This window comes from Doryrhamphus excisus, chromosome 8, assembly GCF_030265055.1.
Source record: "Doryrhamphus excisus isolate RoL2022-K1 chromosome 8, RoL_Dexc_1.0, whole genome shotgun sequence".
NCBI lineage: Eukaryota > Metazoa > Chordata > Actinopteri > Syngnathiformes > Syngnathidae > Doryrhamphus > Doryrhamphus excisus.
This window is the reverse complement of record NC_080473.1, coordinates 18989194-19009282: the sequence shown is the minus strand read 5'-3', so window position 1 is coordinate 19009282 and position 20089 is coordinate 18989194. Positions and strand designations below refer to the sequence as shown.

At 36.1% G+C, this 20089-nt stretch overlaps 2 protein-coding genes across 10 annotated transcripts in view; both read left to right on the top strand.

Annotated features, from left to right (window-relative positions):
* Nucleotides 1–13814, top strand: part of schip1 (schwannomin interacting protein 1) — a 266272-nt gene extending 252458 nt beyond the window's left edge. For all 8 annotated transcript variants that reach the window (XM_058079059.1, XM_058079064.1, XM_058079060.1 and 5 more), the window contains 6 exons: nt 4128–4246; nt 5323–5440; nt 7683–7880; nt 10863–10986; nt 11900–11993; nt 12916–13814. In XM_058079059.1, coding sequence (XP_057935042.1) covers nt 4128–4246; nt 5323–5440; nt 7683–7880; nt 10863–10986; nt 11900–11993; nt 12916–12967 — 705 coding nt within the window. In that variant the 3' untranslated portion in view covers nt 12968–13814. The remainder of the gene's footprint in view (nt 1–4127; nt 4247–5322; nt 5441–7682; nt 7881–10862; nt 10987–11899; nt 11994–12915) is intronic.
* A 997-nt stretch (nt 13815–14811) lies between these two features.
* il12a (interleukin 12a) lies at nt 14812–19383 on the top strand. 2 transcript variants are annotated; one of them, XM_058080216.1, is made up of 7 exons: nt 14812–15663; nt 15801–15949; nt 16027–16116; nt 16355–16396; nt 16649–16792; nt 16881–16922; nt 19118–19383. In XM_058080216.1, the coding sequence occupies exons 1-7, from the start codon at nt 15537–15539 to the stop codon at nt 19301–19303; spliced, it is 780 nt and encodes a 259-aa protein (XP_057936199.1). In that variant the 5' UTR covers nt 14812–15536; the 3' UTR covers nt 19304–19383. The 2 variants fall into 2 exon arrangements, with proteins under 2 accessions (XP_057936199.1, XP_057936200.1); XM_058080217.1 differs by having other exon boundaries at nt 19074–19369.
* Nucleotides 19384–20089: the final 706 nt, after the last annotated feature.

The window sequence follows — 20089 nt, the reverse complement described above, 5'->3', positions numbered from 1 at the left end:
ACACACTGATTCCTAAACATACACATATCAAAGCTTTTTCGCTACTCCCCAAACACATATACAGTTACAGATGCACTGGGATGTCATCCTAAACTTGCAAGAGGTGTGTGTGTGTGCATGTGTGTGTGTGTGCGTGTGTGTGCGTGCGTGTGTAACCAAAGACAAGGAGCAAGGCCTCCATTGTACTGAAAGCAAGAGAGGAACTGCATACAGAAGATGAGAGGGAGAAACATAGAGACGTACCAATGACAGGAATCATACGTTTTCGAGCACTGGTGTTCAAACTGTGGCCCGGGGGCCATTTGTGGCCCATGGCTTTTTTAATTTTTATTTCTTATCGGAAGAAAACCATAAAACAAGGCGGCACAGCGGTCGAGTGGTTAGTGCACAGACCTCACAACTAGGAGACCAGGGTTCAATTCCACCCTTGGCCATCTCTGTGTGGAGTTTGCTTGTTCTCCCTGTGCATGCATGGGTTTTTTTCCGGGTACTCCGGTTTCCTCCCACATTCCAAAAAGGTTAATTAGGTTAATTAGCAACTCCAAATTGTCCATAGGTATGAATGTGAGTGTGAATGGTTGTTTGTCTATATGTGCCCTGTGATTGGCTGGTGACCAGTCCAGGGTGTACCCCGCCTCTCGCCCATAGACAGCTGGGATAGGCTCCACCACCCCCCGCGACCCACGTGAGGAAAAGCGGTAGAAAATGAATGAATGAATGAACCATAAAACAACAACCAACAGTCGTTAATGAGAATAACGTAGTATTATCATTTAGTAGCATATGAAATATTAAGTTATTCTAGCATTTATGTGCCACAGTTTCTACTGAAATTGCGACTCTTTTTTCACCAGAATGTGCCTTTTTCTCTTAAAATTTGGATTTAGTCTCCTCTGTATTTTTTTTCATTGTTCTTGTCCATATTTAATTGTCCAAATATTTCTAATTTGTTCTTAAATAACCTTAAGAAATGTTTACTTTATTCTCCTAACATAACTTTCTGCAAGCTTAAATTTTTTTTTGGTTTAAAATTTCACCTTTAAGCTATTAAAGTTTGTATTTAAGTTAGTATTTTTAATATTTAAACTATGCTACTAAAATGACATAAGTTTTTCTCATAATATTACAAAGTGACTGTTGTAAAATGTGGACTTTTTCAGGTTAATTTTTTTTAATTCTTTAATATTTTGATTTTATTCTCCAAAAATTACAGCTGTTTTGTGCTGTTTTTTTATGTTCTAGTAAACATTTTATTTCAATATTTTTCTTGGACAATGTTATTAATTTTTTCCATAATATTATGACTTTAGACTAGTAAAATGTTCACTTTATTCCCTTATAATAACTTCCTCCAACCAACTTTATTTAGTAATTTTTTTCCAAATATTTCAAATTTTATCTTAAGAAATGTTTACTTTATTAATTAACATACATTTTTCCACACCCTAATTTTCCAAACAATTACTGATGTATTTGTTATTTAATAATATAGATTATGAGAAACAATACTAATAATATGCAAGTTTTTTCTGCATATTGTTGCTGGGGCCTTCCATTGAAGAAAAGCAGTAAGCCCAGAGGCATGCAAGCGAGACAAACGTCCACATTCATGATAAGCATGAAACAATCGCTGGCTGTAAGAGCTGGCAATGTGGAGAAGGGAGAAGATGGATGCTCTTTGTCAGCACAGATGATTAAATACATCTCCCTGCTCTAATGTGGAAATTGAAGGGGCTCAAACGAGTGGGCTGTCATCAAAATGAAAGGTTCCACTGCAGCCCCGAGGAGGGATTACCCTCATCAATGAGTTTTTTTTTTTATTGTTTTTTTTTTTTGTACTTGCTCAATTTGTGGAAAACACACATTAGCTTGATTTTGTTCCTCCGATCTAATTTGGGACGCTCAGGATGAAGGAGGTCGTTAGGCCGTCACTATTATCCTCCCATCGCCTCCCGCCCGCATTGAAATGTTAATTCCACGGCTCCCGCAATTTTCCATCTCATCATCCATCGCAAAGGGAGCCACTCCAAGACAATTTGCCATTGGAGAGGCCTTTAGAGCATTGCTGCAAATCTCCCCACCAGAGCTGGGAAGTGGGAGGACTGGCGGTAAAGCGTCCAATTGAGGAGACGGAGAGAGAGGGAAGGTATGGGGTATGCTTTACATCCAGGGTGTCCAAAGTAAATAATCATTTTAGTAGCATAGAGTTGGCATATTAAAGAAAATTGAGATGCATCAACATACTGTAGATACTCTATGGAGCTTCTTAGCATATCCATGTGTTGCATCCTTTCATTGTTCAAGATGTGGCCCCCAGGGGACAAAGTTTGACACCCCTGCTGTACACGATGGACTGGAAAGAAAAAGCAAGCAGGGGTGCACGTCTTGACTTCCTAATTGCTGCTTCCGCCCCCGCTGTGTCGTATTCCTCACCTTTGTAAATACTTTATGGTGGGGGCGTCATGGTGTCTGTTTGCCCTCACGCAGCCCACCCAGGCGCGATAACGACGCTTGGTGGGACACTCATTGTGGAGACAAATACAGGAAGTGCTTTTATGTGGCAGGTGGGATGTGTAGACATGTTCACCTCAGTCTCGTTCTGCTTTTGAGGGGGGGGGGGGACTTCCATGTCATGTTGTATTTAAGGGTGTCAATTCCTTTGTGTGTCCATCCATTGATAAATCATTCTGTTTGGTGGTTGACTATGGCCTATTATTAGGCCAATATAGATACATTTAAGATAATTGAACGTATTTGTAAGCATTTTCAAGTATAAAAGTGTCTAATGAAGTAAAATATCAGACGCATTCCAATTGTGACTGTAATATTCTACATTGGTCACTAGGTGTCAGTAATGCTTAACGCTGCATCTGCTTTATGAGTTTGGAGCAATGAAATAAAAAATGACAGGGTGTATTTTGGTGTGCAGGTTTGAGTCCCACTGCACTTTATTGCCATCTGGTGGCCACGTGGGAGGGCTCTTGTTCATTTGTCCAGTTTTGCAGAAAAGGAGTGGGATAGAAAGGTGCAGGTGGGGGTGGGGTGGAATGAAGCGATGAGAGAGGACAGCTTGGAGGAATTGTCAAGGCCCCGAGGCAGATGGAGACGAGTGGAGACGCCTGGAAGGAGCACCTGTGAGGCTGAATGAAGCAGATAAGGAGCATGTGGGAATGTGGGGAATGGAGATAGGCAAGAAATGGGAGCGGGAAGGAAGAAGAATCCCGGTTGAATGTTTGGATAGTTTATCAGCTTTATCGCCATTTTGCAATCTGTGGGAAATACATACAGTAGAGGCAAAATGGAAACATGATTGGAAAATGAAATAGTAAGTAAAGCATAGAAATACTGTATATATCATTTCTTTATCTCTTAATTCATAAAATACAAAATATAAATAAAAAATATATAAAATAAATGGTGATTAATTATGATTAATTCATTGGGAAAACTGATTAACTTAATTAATCTTTAATTAACTTCATTAAATTAATTAAATAAAACTTAATTAACATCCCTAATTTCAACTTTCTTCTTCAATAATTTTCATACATTTTCTTCTCATAATATTATGATTTGGTTCCTATAATATTTGGACTTTATTCTTGTCACAATATCTTTTTCTGCGAATTTGCCAAATGTATTCATTGTTTTGTTTCTCATAATAATTTTAGTTCTTTAATATCCCAACTCCAAGCTACTAAAATGGCATTATTTCTCCTCAGCCCCCCCCCACCCCCCACCCCCCGGCTTTATTAAACATTGCTGAAGTTTCAAATTCCTAAACGAAGCTTATGTGAAGGTACAGTACAGTGACTGTATTCCATATGAATGGATGTTTTTTTTCTATGAAGCAACAGCGCCCTCTACCTGTGCACACGTGTAGTGTCCTTTCTTTTTGTAATGTTCACAGGTTTTTTGGTGGTGCCGCTGACTCCACACTTTGTATCACGGCTTGTTAAGATGACACGCAGCCTCTCGCTGCAAATGAAGCGTCTGCTAATAATACACCAGCCGCCAGGCACTCATGGAAGGGGGGAAATGGTGTCACGGCCTAAAAATAAAGCTGCCATGACAACCTGGAGAAGAAGAACTTCTAACAAGATGTGTTGTTTTCTCTTCTATTTCAGGCCCAAAAGAATGAGAGGGAGTCCATCAGGCAGAAGTTGGCCCTGGGCAGTTTCTTTGACGATGGACCGGGCATCTACACCAGTTGCAGCAAGAGTGGCAAACCCAGTCTGTCGTCAAGGTAACGTCACATCTTCTTCACTGGGAATTATGAAAGAAAATAAAGAAAAATGGCAGTAAGAAGCTGCAATATTCATGGACAAAAGCATTTTTCATATGAAAGACTTTTTTTTTGGACTTGAAACGTTTTGTCAAAATATGAAAAGTCATTATTTTTCAATTTTCACCTCATTTTTGACATTCACTGAATAAAAATGTACTTGAACTTCAAGATTTTTTTTTTAAATTTTGCCCATCATCTACAATCCTTATGACACATGAACACACATATTTGTCTTTTCTGTATGTCTAAATATATAAAAGAGATTTAAAAAAGAGACAGGTAAGAATGCATGTAATTGGACACACCTACTGCTATTCATCTTCATTTATGCCTGCTGGGGTGCTGCAATGACGTCAGCCTCCCTCTGGGTTGCACATATTGGTACGTACACATATTGGTACATGTTTGTATGTTTATTAGGTATACCTTTTGAATGTTAAGTTGCTGTGTAATGGGTTTAGCATCTTTTGGAAAATGAAACCGTGTGTTGAGTCACGACTGTGCGGGTTCTAGTTGTTTAGCTAGTCTGTAGGAGACCACAAATGCATACAAAAGCCAAAAATTAGCATAATAGATCCCTCATGTTCATTTCTCCCTTTCATCCATCATTCATGTGTATTTATATGCATTTCCAATTGATCCTCCACATATGACTATATTTGGAAATGGTTGGGTTAGCATCTGATGCTAATTGAGGTTCCACTGTATTTAAATCACTAAATTTTTTGTCACTTTTGGAACCAGACTCGTCAACATCCAGGGTCCTATTTTAATCATTAGTGTGTGATTAATCAAATGTGTTTGTAATTACTGCGCTGAAAAAGGAGATTATTGATCCCACCTATAGTCGTATCCGCCAGCCCAGCTTGGTGTCAGCGATATCGGACCAGGACTCCCTGCTGCTTGCTGTATCGACCTCTATCGAAGACGAGAGAGATGATTAAAAACAACAAGACCTCATTGAGCGTGTGCTCATGGTGTATTTTGCAATCATGGATTCTTTCTTTTCTATACCCCGTGCGTCCTCGCTACAGGCTGCAGAGCGGCATGAACCTGCAGATCTGCTTCGTCAACGACAGCGGCAGCGACAAGGACAGCGATGCGGACGACAGCAAGACGGAGACCAGCCTGGACACGCCCCTGTCCCCCATGGTACGACCACCATGACACCACACTCGCATGGATATTCAATACGGATGGCTTTCAGCAGCCATATGGACGTCTTTGGTTGCCTTTTCTGGCCTGTTAACCAATTCCTGGGCAGCAAATGAGAAAGGAATTGGAATACGCTCAGCGAGGCCACGGATGACTGGCCACATTAACCTCCTGTCAGCCTGAAACACAGTTAACACAACGAAAGGGAAATGTTCATCCTGACTCTGCTGCTTATGTACAATGATTACTTCCACTGTACAATATGTCGGTAGGCACTTTTATGTAGGAAAATAGATTTACATAACAGAATAGACCAGGGGTGGGCAAACTTTTTGACTCGCGGGCCGCATTGATATAACAAAATTTCCGGGGGGGGGGACTATATATTTTACACGTAACAGTCCACCTGGTATTATTGTATCTGTAAAATTGTCATGCAATCTGCTATTATTATTTATTATTTTATATTTATATTTAAATATTTTAAAAATAATAAAATATTATAATAATTACAATAAAATCAAAATAATAATAATTATATTATTATTATGTAAAATATGCAAATATAACAATATTATTATATATAATTAATATAATAGTTAGCATTAATATAATAATCATAATAGTTATAATAATAATATAATAATTATTATTTTATTTTTTATTATTATTATGTGCTTGTGTCTCTTTTTTCAGGAGCACTTTGTAAACAACAGACCATGTCAAACAACAAAATTGATACAACCATCAAAAGGTTGGCTCAGGCCATGATGCCAGGTTGTATGTTGAGTTTAAATTAAATACTTTTGAAAGATTGGGCGGGCCGTATTCAAACACTTGGCGGGCCGGATGTGGCCCCCGGGCCGTAGTTTGCCCACCCCTGGAATAGACCAAATCCGTGTCTGCTGACTGGAAACCAGAAAGCCACACAGTGAAAATAAATCATCTTTGCCACTTTGTTATTTTGGAAGCCTATTCTTAGCATCAACTTTGCTCATTTTATTAAATATATTTAAGCTTTCTTCTGAAATAATTTGTAAGTTTTACTGTTGTAAAATGATGACTTTATTCCTATATTTTTACTTTTTCCCAACCATATTTTCCAGACATTTTTTCCCAATTTCATATTTGCTTTAAAAAATAACCTTATAATCTTTTCTTTCATATTTCAACTTTATGCTTTTAAAATAGGGTTAGGGTTATTTTTCCTCATAATATTACAAGTTTATTCTTAAACAAATTATTAATATTTTTTACTCCTAGACAATTTAATATTTTATTAATATTAATATTTTGACTTTATACTCGTAAAAGTACATGTTTTTTTTCATTTTGCTGTTTTATTTCCCAACTATTTCACTTTCCCTCTGTAAACTTTGTTCTTGTGATTATGCCTTTATTCCAATAATAATTTGACTTTATTTTTTTAACATTCTGATTTTTTACACAACCTAATTTTCCAAAAATAATAACTTTATTCATGTTTTTTTTAGTTTTTATAATATTATAACTTATAACTATAAAAAAGACACCTTTCTTTAATATTTGACTTTTCTACTACTAAATATAAATATGATTATTATTTCTTATTTTCATAAAGTAAAAGTTTTGTCTTTGGATTTCAAGTTTTTTGTCTCAATATTTTGACCTTATTTATGTAAAATTACAGCAGTTTTTTTCTGTGTAATTATGACTATAATATTTTGACTTCATTTTTGTAATATTGTAACTTTTTCTGCAATGTAGTTTTCCACAATTTACTTTATTCATGGTTTTTAAAAAAATAGGAAAAAAAATAATATTTCAGCTTAACTAAAATTATGGATTTTTTTTTATTCTCATAAAATTTACTGCTAATGTTTTTTTCTTTAGCTTTTTTCTTTAGTTTTTTTTTCTGTTAGATTGGCCGCGGGCTGTAAATTGCCCCCGAGCCGCACTTTGGACTCTTAGGCCCTAAGGATTATGAGACATGTTTATGGACTATTTGGAAGCTAAATCACAGCTCTGTATTATATATAAAAACAGTCGTTCCTTAAATAGTGTGTCATTGAAACGCTGTGGCTAACCAAATGAGCAGCACCCATAGAGGAACGTCAAGAGCACCATCTGCTGGGCCGTTTCCTCCACTACAGAATCATCACTCTGTATTACAGTTGGTTAGAGTCCATTCAACGCCAACCTGCTGATCACGTTCCGTCTCTTTCTTTCTTGACACGCTCCCGTTTCTGTCGGCGTGCAGTCCAAGCAGAGTTCGTCCTACTCGGACAGGGACACCACAGAGGAGGACTCAGAGTCCCTGGAGGACATGGACTTCCTGAGTCGACAGAAGAAGCTGCAGGCGGAGGCCAAGCTGGCGCTGGCCATGGCCAAGCCCATGGCCAAGATGCAGGTGGAGGTGGAGAAACAGAATCGTAAAAAGTCGCCGGTGGTTGATCTGGTGAGTGGATGACCTACTACGTCGTGTTTGTCATGTTGTGATGATGTCACGGGGCCCCTCCCTTCCCCGGCCCATGTTTAGAGGAAGGAAACGGCAATACCAGTCATCATTATTTCATCCTTTTTTTTCTGGCTGGCTGCCTCCCCAGGAGCTTACATAAACACACACACACGCTCGATACGTACACGCAGTGCAGTTCCACGTGGATTTGCAGACTTTACTTATTCACAGAAGTGCAGGAAGGCTGGGCCCGCTCCATCCATAATTCATACGCAGGGAAGCATCGACTGTGTTGAGGAATGTAGCCGTGCTCAGCAGTCAGACAGCATCACTGTCACTTCCTGGCCAAAACACACAAGGAATATTCAAACCCATCAAGGCCACGGCTGCATAAGGCATCCTCAATACTACAATGTATCATTATTAATATAATTATGTATTTGCCTTAGTTCCTCACTTACTACTCATTTGTTCCTCATTAGTTCCTCAGTAACTACTCTACCCATTAGTTCCTCAGTAACTACTCTACTCATTAGTTCCTCAGTAACTACTCTACTCATTTGGTCCTCAGTAACTACTCTACTCATTTGGTCCTCAGTAACTCCTGTATTTTTGAGTGCTTTATTGTAACATGAATATTCTTGTATAATTATCGTTTTCAAGTTATGTTCCCAATATATTCTCATGAAATTGACAATTTTCATTAAATATTTAGACTTGTTTTCTGTAAAATATTTTTTCCATAGTATGTACTTTAATGAGTTGACATTTTTTCTGTAATATATCACAACTTTATTGGAGTATATTACAGCTTTCGTGTGTGTGTGTGTAATATAAATAATTTCAATGTTCTTCTTGTAAATTTTCTTCTCGTAACTATGACTGTAATATTTTAACTTTATTTTCTTAACATTATGTTTATTTGTCCACGCCGCGTTCTACAATTACAATTAAACAAGAAAATACCAAACATTGAAAGAAAACAAAAACTATAATATATACAAAAACTTAATATATTATATATTAAGTTGAAATATTCAGATAATTCCCTATTATAATGGGATATTTTAATTCAATTTAATGATTTAAAATAAATTAAATAAATTAATACATAAATTTAGCATTTAGAAATATAAAAGAAAAATGTTATTTTCACCATATTGTGAGGAAAAAATATAATTATTAAAGTAAAAAATAAAAAAATTATTTACAAATAAAATTAGTTTAAGTTGAAATATTAAAGAAAAAGATGTTATTTTCATATTATAAGGAAAACCAGACAATTATTAATCAAAATGACAAATACAATCATTGAATTTAAAGCTGAAATATGAAAGACAAAGGTTGTTTGAGGGGAAAAACACAATTATTAAAATAAATAATAAATACATTATGAATAAAATTAATTAAAGTTAAAGTTGTAATATTAAAGCAAACAGATTTTATTTTCAGAATATTATGAGGAAAAACTATGAAATAAAAAATATCAATTAAATTACAAATACAATTATTTAAAGTTAAAATTGAAATATTATAGAGCGCAGATGATGTGTACATGTTTTACATATCAAAGTGTCTCTTTCGGTCTTTTTTGTCTTTTTTTTTACTATGCCATAAAGTTATGACACCCCTGGTGTAGTGGTTCACTGGGTGGACTTCCAACAGCGCCAGTGTGGGTTGACCTCCCACTGATGGGTGAAGCATTACAATACACAATGAGTGACTCACTTCCAGTCGTGCATATTTGAATATACAGCAGACTAAATCAGACAGAAGACAGAAACGCAGGCCTTTAACTTCCTCAGTAAGATATTGACTCATTGTTGATGTGCCTGGTAGTCTACAGTATTACCATCACTGGGTTTAGTGATAGGATCCATCACATGACGCAAAATTGGGGTCAGCACCCGTTTTTTTTTTATTATTATTGTATGACATAACCTCTTCTTATAGCACAAAGTGACACACGAGAAAGTGAAAGAGTGCAGTAAGACATTTACTTTGTTGTGTTTTGCACTGCTGCCCTCTAGTGCTCGGTTAGGCACACGACAGTGTCACTGGGTTTATATGCGCGTCGCTGTGACGTCATATTACGTCGCCTGTTAGTAGCAGTAGTATTACATTATATTAGCAGTAGTTTTCCAGCAGAGGCCACACAAAATGAAAAGATGCAACAAAGCAAAAAGTGTAAGAAGTTATATAGAATTCAAGAAAATACCATCTCAGCTCTTAATATCAACTTCACTCTTTGCTCTCTTGGTCACAATTTTGATTTTTTTTTTTTACATCTAAATTATGATTTTATTACTATAATACTTTATTTTGGAACATTCTAAAATAAAATAATTTAAATGTATTTTTTAAACTAATTTTCCAAAAATTACAAATATATTTGTGTTTTGCTTTTTTTTAATATTACCACTTGAAAAAAATATTTCTTTCATATTTCAGCTTTATACTACTAAAATTATGCTAATAAAAAAACATTTTTATGAAAATTAATACACATTTTTATCATTTTCTTCTCTTAATATTTTGACTTTATTCTTTTCACTGCTTTGTTCCTTTTATCCTTTTTACCCTTATATCCCACAATGCCCCCCCCCATGTAAAAGTGACCTATATTAATGTTTTTTTCCCACTTACACTTTTTAACAGATAATTTCATAATATTTTTTTCATGATTCTAGATTTTTCACGCACGTTGAAAAAAAATGTTATATTATTTTTATATATAGAAACAATATGCAACATTTTATATACAATATCTTCAAATCCTGTCTTGACTAGGTCAGTAATTGATTCTGATACATTATTATTTCTGGAGCATTTTAAGCGGTTTTTAAGGGAACAAAGTGAACTCTAGAATTAAGTAAGTGCCTTACTTAATTTGGATTTATTGTTTGGACATCAAGCTTTTCCATGAAATGTTTTCTGGATAGCGTACGCTAGATGACGGTTCCACTTCTTCTTGTCTTTCAGCTTCCACACATGCCTCACATCAGTGAATGTCTCATGAAAAGAAGCCTGAAGCCCAACGACCTGAGGGACATGACCCTGGGACAGCTGCAGGTGATCGTCAACGACCTGCACTCCCAGATTGAGAGTGAGTTCAACACACACAGTATACAATATAATATACCGTATACAGTAAAAGAGTAAAAGACTGAAGAAATCTTTGAGCACAAGAGTTTACTGTCACCGTGCTCATGGCTGACCTTTGAAAGATGCAATAAATCATCAAAAAATATCACTTCATCACACAAATCAGCTGTAAAAGTCCCCACAAGTCCACAATTACACAAAGCTCACTCCTTTGTTGGCGTCCCTCAGGGACCACAACATGACAACACGTGGTTTCACACCAAAGAACCAGAGTGGAACTTTTTTCTTTTATTTTCTTGTTGTGATGACATCAATGACATCATTTCATACCTGATGTGTATGTGCAGCATTGTAACCTTTAATAGAGAATTTGACCAATTATCACTAAAATTATCATAAAATCATCATTACCTCAGGAATCATCACAGTTAATTAGTTTCAGACCCTTACGGCGATAAGTGAATTTTAGGAATCTTTATTTACAAATTGAATATTTTTGTAGTTATAGCATAGAAAACGTCTTTACCACCTTCTAAATATGCTTATTAACACAATTAGAGCCTCCAAGACATGAAATAACACCCCTATAGTCACCTATACACTCCTATTACCCAATATAGTATACATAATAAGAGAATATAAGACATGTTGCTGTAAATATGTTCTGTCTGAAGGACAGGAAGTGAGGTCGGGGGTCCAGAGTTGCATCGTGAGAGCATGGAAAACTGCAATAAAAGCCTCTTGTTCCGACGTGTTATTAGTTCTTGTCACTGATACACAATATGTATACCAAATATGTCAATATGGATAAGACATATGGGGCCTTTGTATAATAAAGATATATATAAAAATGCTTTTTTGAAGTAAAAAATTAATATGCTGATTTCTTCTCATTCTCTATGTGTGCCATGCAGGTCTGAACGAGGAGTTGGTCCAGCTGCTGGTGGTCCGAGATGAACTCCACATGGAGCAAGATGCCATGCTGGTCGACATCGAGGACCTCACCAGGTGAGGAGAAGAAACATGACCTCTGACCTTCATGGTGTCACTCCTAATCTCATTTCCCCCCCCCCTATGGGGGTTAGTGTGGGGTTTTAGGGCAGGGGTGGGTCATTTTTGGAAAAACTTACTTGTGGGACGTTCTAATTTACAAGGTTAAAGTGAAAATATAATGGGAATAAAGTCAGAATTATGTGAAGAAAATTTACCAGAAGAAAGTTTAAGTTTTAGTTGGGAAAAAAATAGAAAAACTGCTGTAATTTCACAAGAATAAAGTCCATATATTAATAGAAAATTGTCATAATTTAACTAGAAAAAAGTCAAAATTTTACAAGAATAAACTTGCAATATTATGACAAAATAAAAGTTGTAATTTTTGAAAATTGTAGTTGTTGAAAGAGTTCTAAAATTACAAGTCAAAATAAATAAAATGAATGAAGTCAAAATATTGGGGGAATAAAGTCGTAATTATAAGAAGAAAAGTTTGAATGGTTGGAAAGGTTTTAAAAAAATTATAACAGCAGAAAAAAATTGGGGAAAAAAGTTGTAATTTAGCAAGAATAAATTCTAAATATTTTGAGAAGAAAATCACAAAAAAAAGAAAATGTATGATCATTTAAACAGAAAGTAAATAAAAATAAAATAAATAAAATCAGGGTGTGGAGGGGGGCAAAACAAGAGTGAAGTTGATGTCAATAAGAGGCTTTTTCACCGATATGACAAAACTGAGGTGCAGTTTTTTGTTTCAAGAAAATAAAAACAGTGAAAAATATGACCCTCACTGGAAACCGTTTGGACACCCCTGCACTAAATTGCACTCAAACCCTGACCCAAATTTAAAAAGCTCAACTTGAAAACCACATTCCAGTTTTATACCCACCCCAAACTCCAACCCCAATGGTTGAAAGCAATCACACGTGTCTCCTTTCAGGCATGCCGAAAGCCAGCAGAAACATTTGGCTGAGAGGACCCTATCCAAATAAGAAGGTCGCCATGTCCCCCCCTGCTGGCTCCAGCTCATCTTCCCTTCCCTGCCGCCTGAACCAAATGAAGCCCTTCACCAAACCGTCACACCTCCATCTCCATCCACATCTGCTCGCTTGTCTCCCGGCGCCATTTTACGCCTTCCTGCTCTCCTTCCTCCGCCCACAACCTCCAACTCTCACGCGCTTGCATCCCAAGGACGGACGGAGCGATGCCTGTACTTCCTTGGGAGGAGGAAAGGAAACAAGGAAACAGATGGTGTATTGTCATGGATTCTGTCCCAGCTTCCTGTGAAGTAATCGGCCTTGCTTTGCTCTCGTTTTACTTTACAACTTTCTACATTCGCCACTAAATTATTACTGTCAAATGCAAAAAAAAAAAAAATTGTGGGGGAAAAAAAAGTAAAGTTCTAGTGAAAACTTTAGTAGAAAGTCAGTCTTAAGAATAAAAAAGAAAAAGAAACAACACTGTATTAAAAAGATGATGGCTAATTATCTTCAGAGCATTTTAAGTTGGACTGTAAAGTATTTCATATTCTGCACAAATGGTAGTTTTCAACTGACAAATGTTTATTTGAAGGTGCTAAAAGAGTGTAAAGGAAACATGCCTGCCTTGTAGTGGAGTCGTAGCTTTTGGTAAAAAAAAAAAAAAAACAACAAACAAACAAAAAAAAAAACATTCACTCCAATTGCTCTTCATCTTGATTTTGTGGCCACATTTGAAGAAGACGACGACGAATCGGTGTGTTAATATCCTTTTCATCCTACTGTATTCAGAAACTTTATTTGAGGGGAGAAAATGTTTTATGTACAGATATGTAAAATAAAGAATAAACTTTGTTTCATATACCGACGTGCGCTATGTTGACTTTTGCAGGCCAGCTTCCTCTTTCACAATACACACGTAGTCACCACAAGGCTTACCGCTGATGTTTACATACACGACGACGATAAGTTTCACTGCTTGAAGGCCAGGAAACTCCTGATGACTTAAACTCGCTCCTTAACTGCTCAAGTTTCACAGCATCCTCTCGCTCTCTTTCTCACTGCAACACACAACAACAAACGCATCATTCTCCCAATGAAGGGATTTCTTTAATGAGGCCAAAACAAAAGCAGGAATGATGGCAGGAAAATTCCACATTCATTTGAAAGCCTCTGATGATATTTCACTTTATATAAATAAAACAATTGCTTGTTCTTCGCGGTTAATTGGTTCCATTCGTCATTTTTGTATTCATGGCATAGGAAACCTGTTTTTTTGTGTGTGTGTGTGTGTGTTCCGTCCAGCCATTAGGGCAGATAGTATTGTTGATCTAAAAGCCCTTACATGCTAAACAGATTTGCCAATTTGGAGTGGAATGAAATTTTATATTTACGCCATCTAGAAATGAAATTTTATATATATATGTATATATAAAACTCCACGCCAAATTCGCAAATCTGTTTAGCATGTATGTATTTATATATGTATATATAAAATTTCATTTCTAGATGGCGTAAAAAATGTGGTCCGGCCACTCCAAATAATAATAAATAAAATAGCCAAACGAAGTAAAAGAATACAATTCAAAGTAAAGAATACAAGATATGTATTCCATATTGGTCGATAGGTGTCCGTATATATTATTATATTATATATAACATATTATATATTATATATAATATAATAATATATACAACAAGTCTTATATTAGCAAGTCTAGACAATAAATAAATATATGATTGTAGAATAAATATCTAATACTATATATATATATATATATATATATATATATATATATATATATATATATATATATATATATATATATATATATACAACAAGTCTTGCACTCACCGAACAATTATCAACCAATATGGAATACATATCTTGTATTTGTATTTTACTTTGTTTGGCTACTTGTATGTTTTAAAATGCTTCATTTGGGGGAAAGAAACAGGAAACTCTGCTATGGCATAGAAAACCTGATTATATCATCTAAATATGTTTTTCCTACACATGAAATAACACATTTAACATTCATATCAGCTAGTAGATATATTCTGGAGAAAATAAGACGTTTAAGAGATAAATGGCGTATGGACAGGAAGTGACGTCGTAGGGTTCAGAGTTGAATTTTTGCTGGATTACAGCCACACAGGGTATCCCATGTGGTTATTTGTAGGATATTATTGTGACTGTTATTCACAATTTCAATACGGCTACATTTGATAATGCTTAACTTGGAAAGTAAATATGTAAATAGAAATAAGTAATAAATAAATAATAAGCAATAAATGAGTAAATATGTACATAAAAAATGAATAAATAAAAAAGAAAGTAAATATGTGACATTTGCCTCAATGTGCACATTTTTTGGCAAATAACAGGCCATGTTCAACCACAAACGTAGCACAATTATGCCACAATTAAACCACAATAAGACTCTTTGGCGCCCCCGTGTGGACAGAGCCAGTATGACTTCTGCGAAACCAAGCGGCCCACAAAAACGCCTCTGCGTTGATTGTATGACAACCACACATCTCATCGCAACCAACCTTTTCTACTCTCTGCCTGTCACAAACTATGCAACACCGTGACTTCCTTCTTACGCCTTCTGAAGAGGAAATAACATCTTTCCATGGCGCCGGAGGAGGGAGAGGATGGTATATCCCCTGCACTGTACAGGAGATACAGTATATAAATGCATCAGGTAAGACGGAGAAGACAGACAGAGCACACACACGACAAACATGGCACACTTTATCTCCTGTAAGTCACACCAGGCACAAATATACGCCAGAAAAACGTTTTGATTCGATTTTTTGGGTCCTGTTTTCTACTTTCTAGACGTGATGAGCTTCTTGCTGCTTTCGTCCACCTTGAAGTGGCGCACATCCACTTCACTGCCTGTGCGCAACCTGAGCGCGCATGAGTGCGCCACCTGCTCCGTGCTCTTCCGAAGACTCCTGGTCAACATCACCGGGCTTCTCAGGAGTGTAAGTATTTATTCTACTTGGACTTTACACCCCTTCTCTTTCGACTATAAAACGTCATGTTTTCTTTTTTTTTAAAGGATGTTTTGTTTTACGCGGTCACGTCGGAAACGGTGAAAATGAGCGGTTCAGCTGACACCTTACGCGCATGCGTGCCCGAGATGCAACAGGTGATACTGATAAAAATAATATATTTTAATCTATACATATTTGTTTCTGTGAAATGTTTCTTAAATAAAGTTCTTATTCATTTTCACAAAATACTAATAATAATGTCTAAATATTTACATTGCATTACATAGCAATGTTATGCACCTTTGGGACTTTTTATAGTTATTTGAAATGTATTTTTGTATTTTAATTTGATGATATACACATGTATTACTTTGTTATTATTTTCCTCTCCAGAATTCAGGCTGCACAGTGCTGAGAAATTCCTCCTTTGATGAGGTAATGACTTAAGTTTCTGTTGTGATGATGATGATGTCATCTTCTGCTGTTATCATACGCCCACTGGCCACTTCATTAGGTACACAATTTCACATCTCATCTTGTAGCTTCATCAAGAGATAATAATACTAGAATATTGTTGAATGAAGCTGAGAGTATTATTTATGTCATGGCAGTATTGTGCAGGTGTACCTAATGTTGTGTCCTGTGAGATGATGTGCAGACATGACAGAATGCACGTTGTGCTGACAGGGTGAGTGTCTGAGGAACATCATGAGGGACGTGCTCCACTACGATGCCGTCATTCGCTCCTACCTCCAGTCTGCACTCAGAAACCCTGAAGAGGAAAGTGCACTTCTTCGCCCGACCCTGGAACTCATCCAGGACCTAAAGAAGGTTTGTTGCCCATGTGCAGCTGGGACCCTTTGGGAAAGGACCTTTGAAAATCTCCTGGCTAAATCCTTTGTTGTTGTTTTTCACGCAGAACTGTTCTCTCATGGCCAATGAAGGAGGAGACTTGGAGGAGGTATTTCACATCTTCATGGACCTCTTTTAGTCTCGTAAAAGTTCCACTTTACAATTCCATACTGGTCCGAATATATGACGACTCCAGACACAAGACAAACCTTGATGACAGCCCTAAATATAAGATGAGCATAAATATCAAAAAGTCCTGAATGTAAGACAACCCTAAATTAAGCTGGCCCTAAATATAAAACACCAGCCCTAATCATACAACAATCCTGAATCTGAATGTAAGACCTCAAATAATCCTGAATGTAAGACGACATCAAATATAAAACAACCCTAAATATACGACAACCTAAACATGCAACAATCTTGAATCTGAATGTAAGACGACCTCAAATATAAAACAACCTTAAATATACGACAACCTAAACATGCAACAATCTTGAATCTGAATGTAAAACTAGCTCAAATATAAAACAACCTTAAATATAAGACAACCTAAACATGCAACAATCTTGAATCTGAATGTAAGACGACCTCAAATATAAAACAACCATAAATATAACACAACCCTAAACATATGAAAATTCTGAATTTGAATGTAAGACGACCTCAGATATAAAACAACTTTAAATATAAGACAACTCTTAATACATGCAACAATCTTGAATCCGAATGTATGATGACCTTAGATATAAAACACCTTTAAATATGAGACAACCCTAAATACGTATATGACACCCCTGAATCTGAATGTAAGACAACCTCAAATATAAAAAGACCTTGAATATTGGACAACCTAAACATGCACCAATCTTGAATCTGAATGTAAAACAAGCTCAAATATAAAACAACATTAAATATAAGACAACCTAAACATGCAACAATCTTGAATCTGAATGTAAGATGACCTCAAATATGAAACAACCATAAATATAAGACAACCCTTAACATGCAAGACAACCCTAAATATATGACACCCCTGAATCTGAATGTAAGACAACCTCAAATATAAAAAGACCTTAAATATAAGACAACCTAAACATGCACCAATCTTGAATCTGAATGTAAAACAAGCTCAAATATAAAACAACATTAAATATAAGACAACCTAAACATGCAACAATCTTGAATCTGAATGTAAGACGACCTCAAATATAAAACAACCATAAATATAACACAACCCTAAACATGTGAAAATTCTGAATTTGAATGTAAGGCGACCTCAGATATAAAACAATGTTAAATATAAGACAGCCCTTAACATGCAACAATCTTGAATCTGAATGTATGATGACCTTAGATATAAAACAACTTTAAATATGAGACAACCCTAAACATATGACAACCCTGAATCTGAATGTAAGACAACCTCAAATACAAAAAGACCTTAAATGTAAGACAACCTAAACATGCAACAATCTTGAGTCTGAATGTAAAACTAGCTCAAATATAAAACAACCTTGAATATAAGACAACCTAAACATGCAACAATCTTGAGTCTGAATGTAAAACTAGCTCAAATATAAAACAACCTTGAATATAAGACAACTTAAATATACAACAATCTTGAATCTGAACGTAAGACGACCTCAAATATAAAACAAGCATAAATATAAGACAACCCTTAACATGCAACAATCTTGAATCTGAATATATGATGACCTCAGATATAAAACAACTTTAAATATGAGACAACCCTAAATATATAACACCCCTGAATCTGAATGTAAGACAACCTCAAATATAAAAATACCTTAAATGTAAGACAACCTAAACATGCAACAATCTTGAGTCTGAATGTAAAACTAGCTCAAATATAAAACAACCTTGAATATAAGACAACCTAAACATGCAACAATCTTGAATCTGAACGTAAGACGACCTCAAATATAAAACAACCTTGAATATAAGACAACCCCAAGCATATAAAAATCCTGAATCTGAATGTAAGACAACCTCAAATATAAAACAACCTTAAATATAATACAACCTAAATACTATACAACTCTGAATTTAAGACGACCATTCTTTTTGAAGACGCCTCTCAGGAATAAAATGTGTTTTCCGACAAAAAAAAGTTTTCAACAACAGTTCAGACGACAAAAAAATGATTTGATATGTCTTAGATGACTGCTTTATTGATCAGCATTATCGTCATGAACTCCACCTCTGTTGTTTGCTAACTTCTTCCTCTGCCTCCAAGGAGGACACGTCCCCAGTATGGGGGGACAACACCTTCACCAACAGACTGGAGATGTACAAGATGATGAGAGGCTTCTACGTCCGAGCCATCACCATCAACAGAGCCGTGGGCTACATCTCCTCAGGAGAGCACAGGAAGTAAACCATCCCGCTCAGCGGCGCCGCCTTTTCTTATATACACATATCCACAAAGAACAAAAACGTCACAAATTAAAAGCCAACTTGAGTTAAGAACATTAATTTCATGTCGTTTGATCTGATGCTGACCAAAAGTGAGGAACACATGTCTGTAACCGATCTATTTATTACCTTTATTTATTCAACACTTTGGTTTTGTTGCTGTTTATAATAAAGCATTTTCTTCTGCATCAAAGTGGTGAGATCTTAATGACTGGAACAATAATAATCTTTCATAGAGAAGCAACAGAGGTAGATATAGAATAGTAGAGATGGGAATAATCACTTGCTAGATGACCTGAGGCAAACATTGTCATGATTTGCACACTACTTCTCTGCTGCCATCTGCTGTCTCCTTCCAGTCCTGCAGTGGTCTCCTCCCTCCTGCTCCTCTGACCAGCACACCTGCACCTCATCTACAATTAAGCCTTCTTAGGTCCAGCCATTCTTTGTCAGATTGTTGCTTCACCTCACCAGCTTTGTGCATGCTTTGTTTTCCCCTGCCAATAGAAATCCTTATAAGCCTTCATTCCTTGCTGCCAACTATCTATCTACTTGTTGAGCATTCATGTGTTTCTTTCTCCTTGTGTTATTATTAAATACCTTTTTTTACATCTTACCTGTGTCTGTGCTCTGGGGTCCGCAACACCAGCACCCGTGCCAGCAGTCTTAACAAAACGGAGCACTGTTGATTGGGTTGGGTTGTGTGATTCCACTGTACACTCAAAAAAATAATTCAGAGTATCTTTTGACACCACTTGATTTAATACATAAATGCAATGTAAAAAATGTAATTAATTGATTTAGATAAACTTTCCAAGTTGCTAACTTTATTTTTTC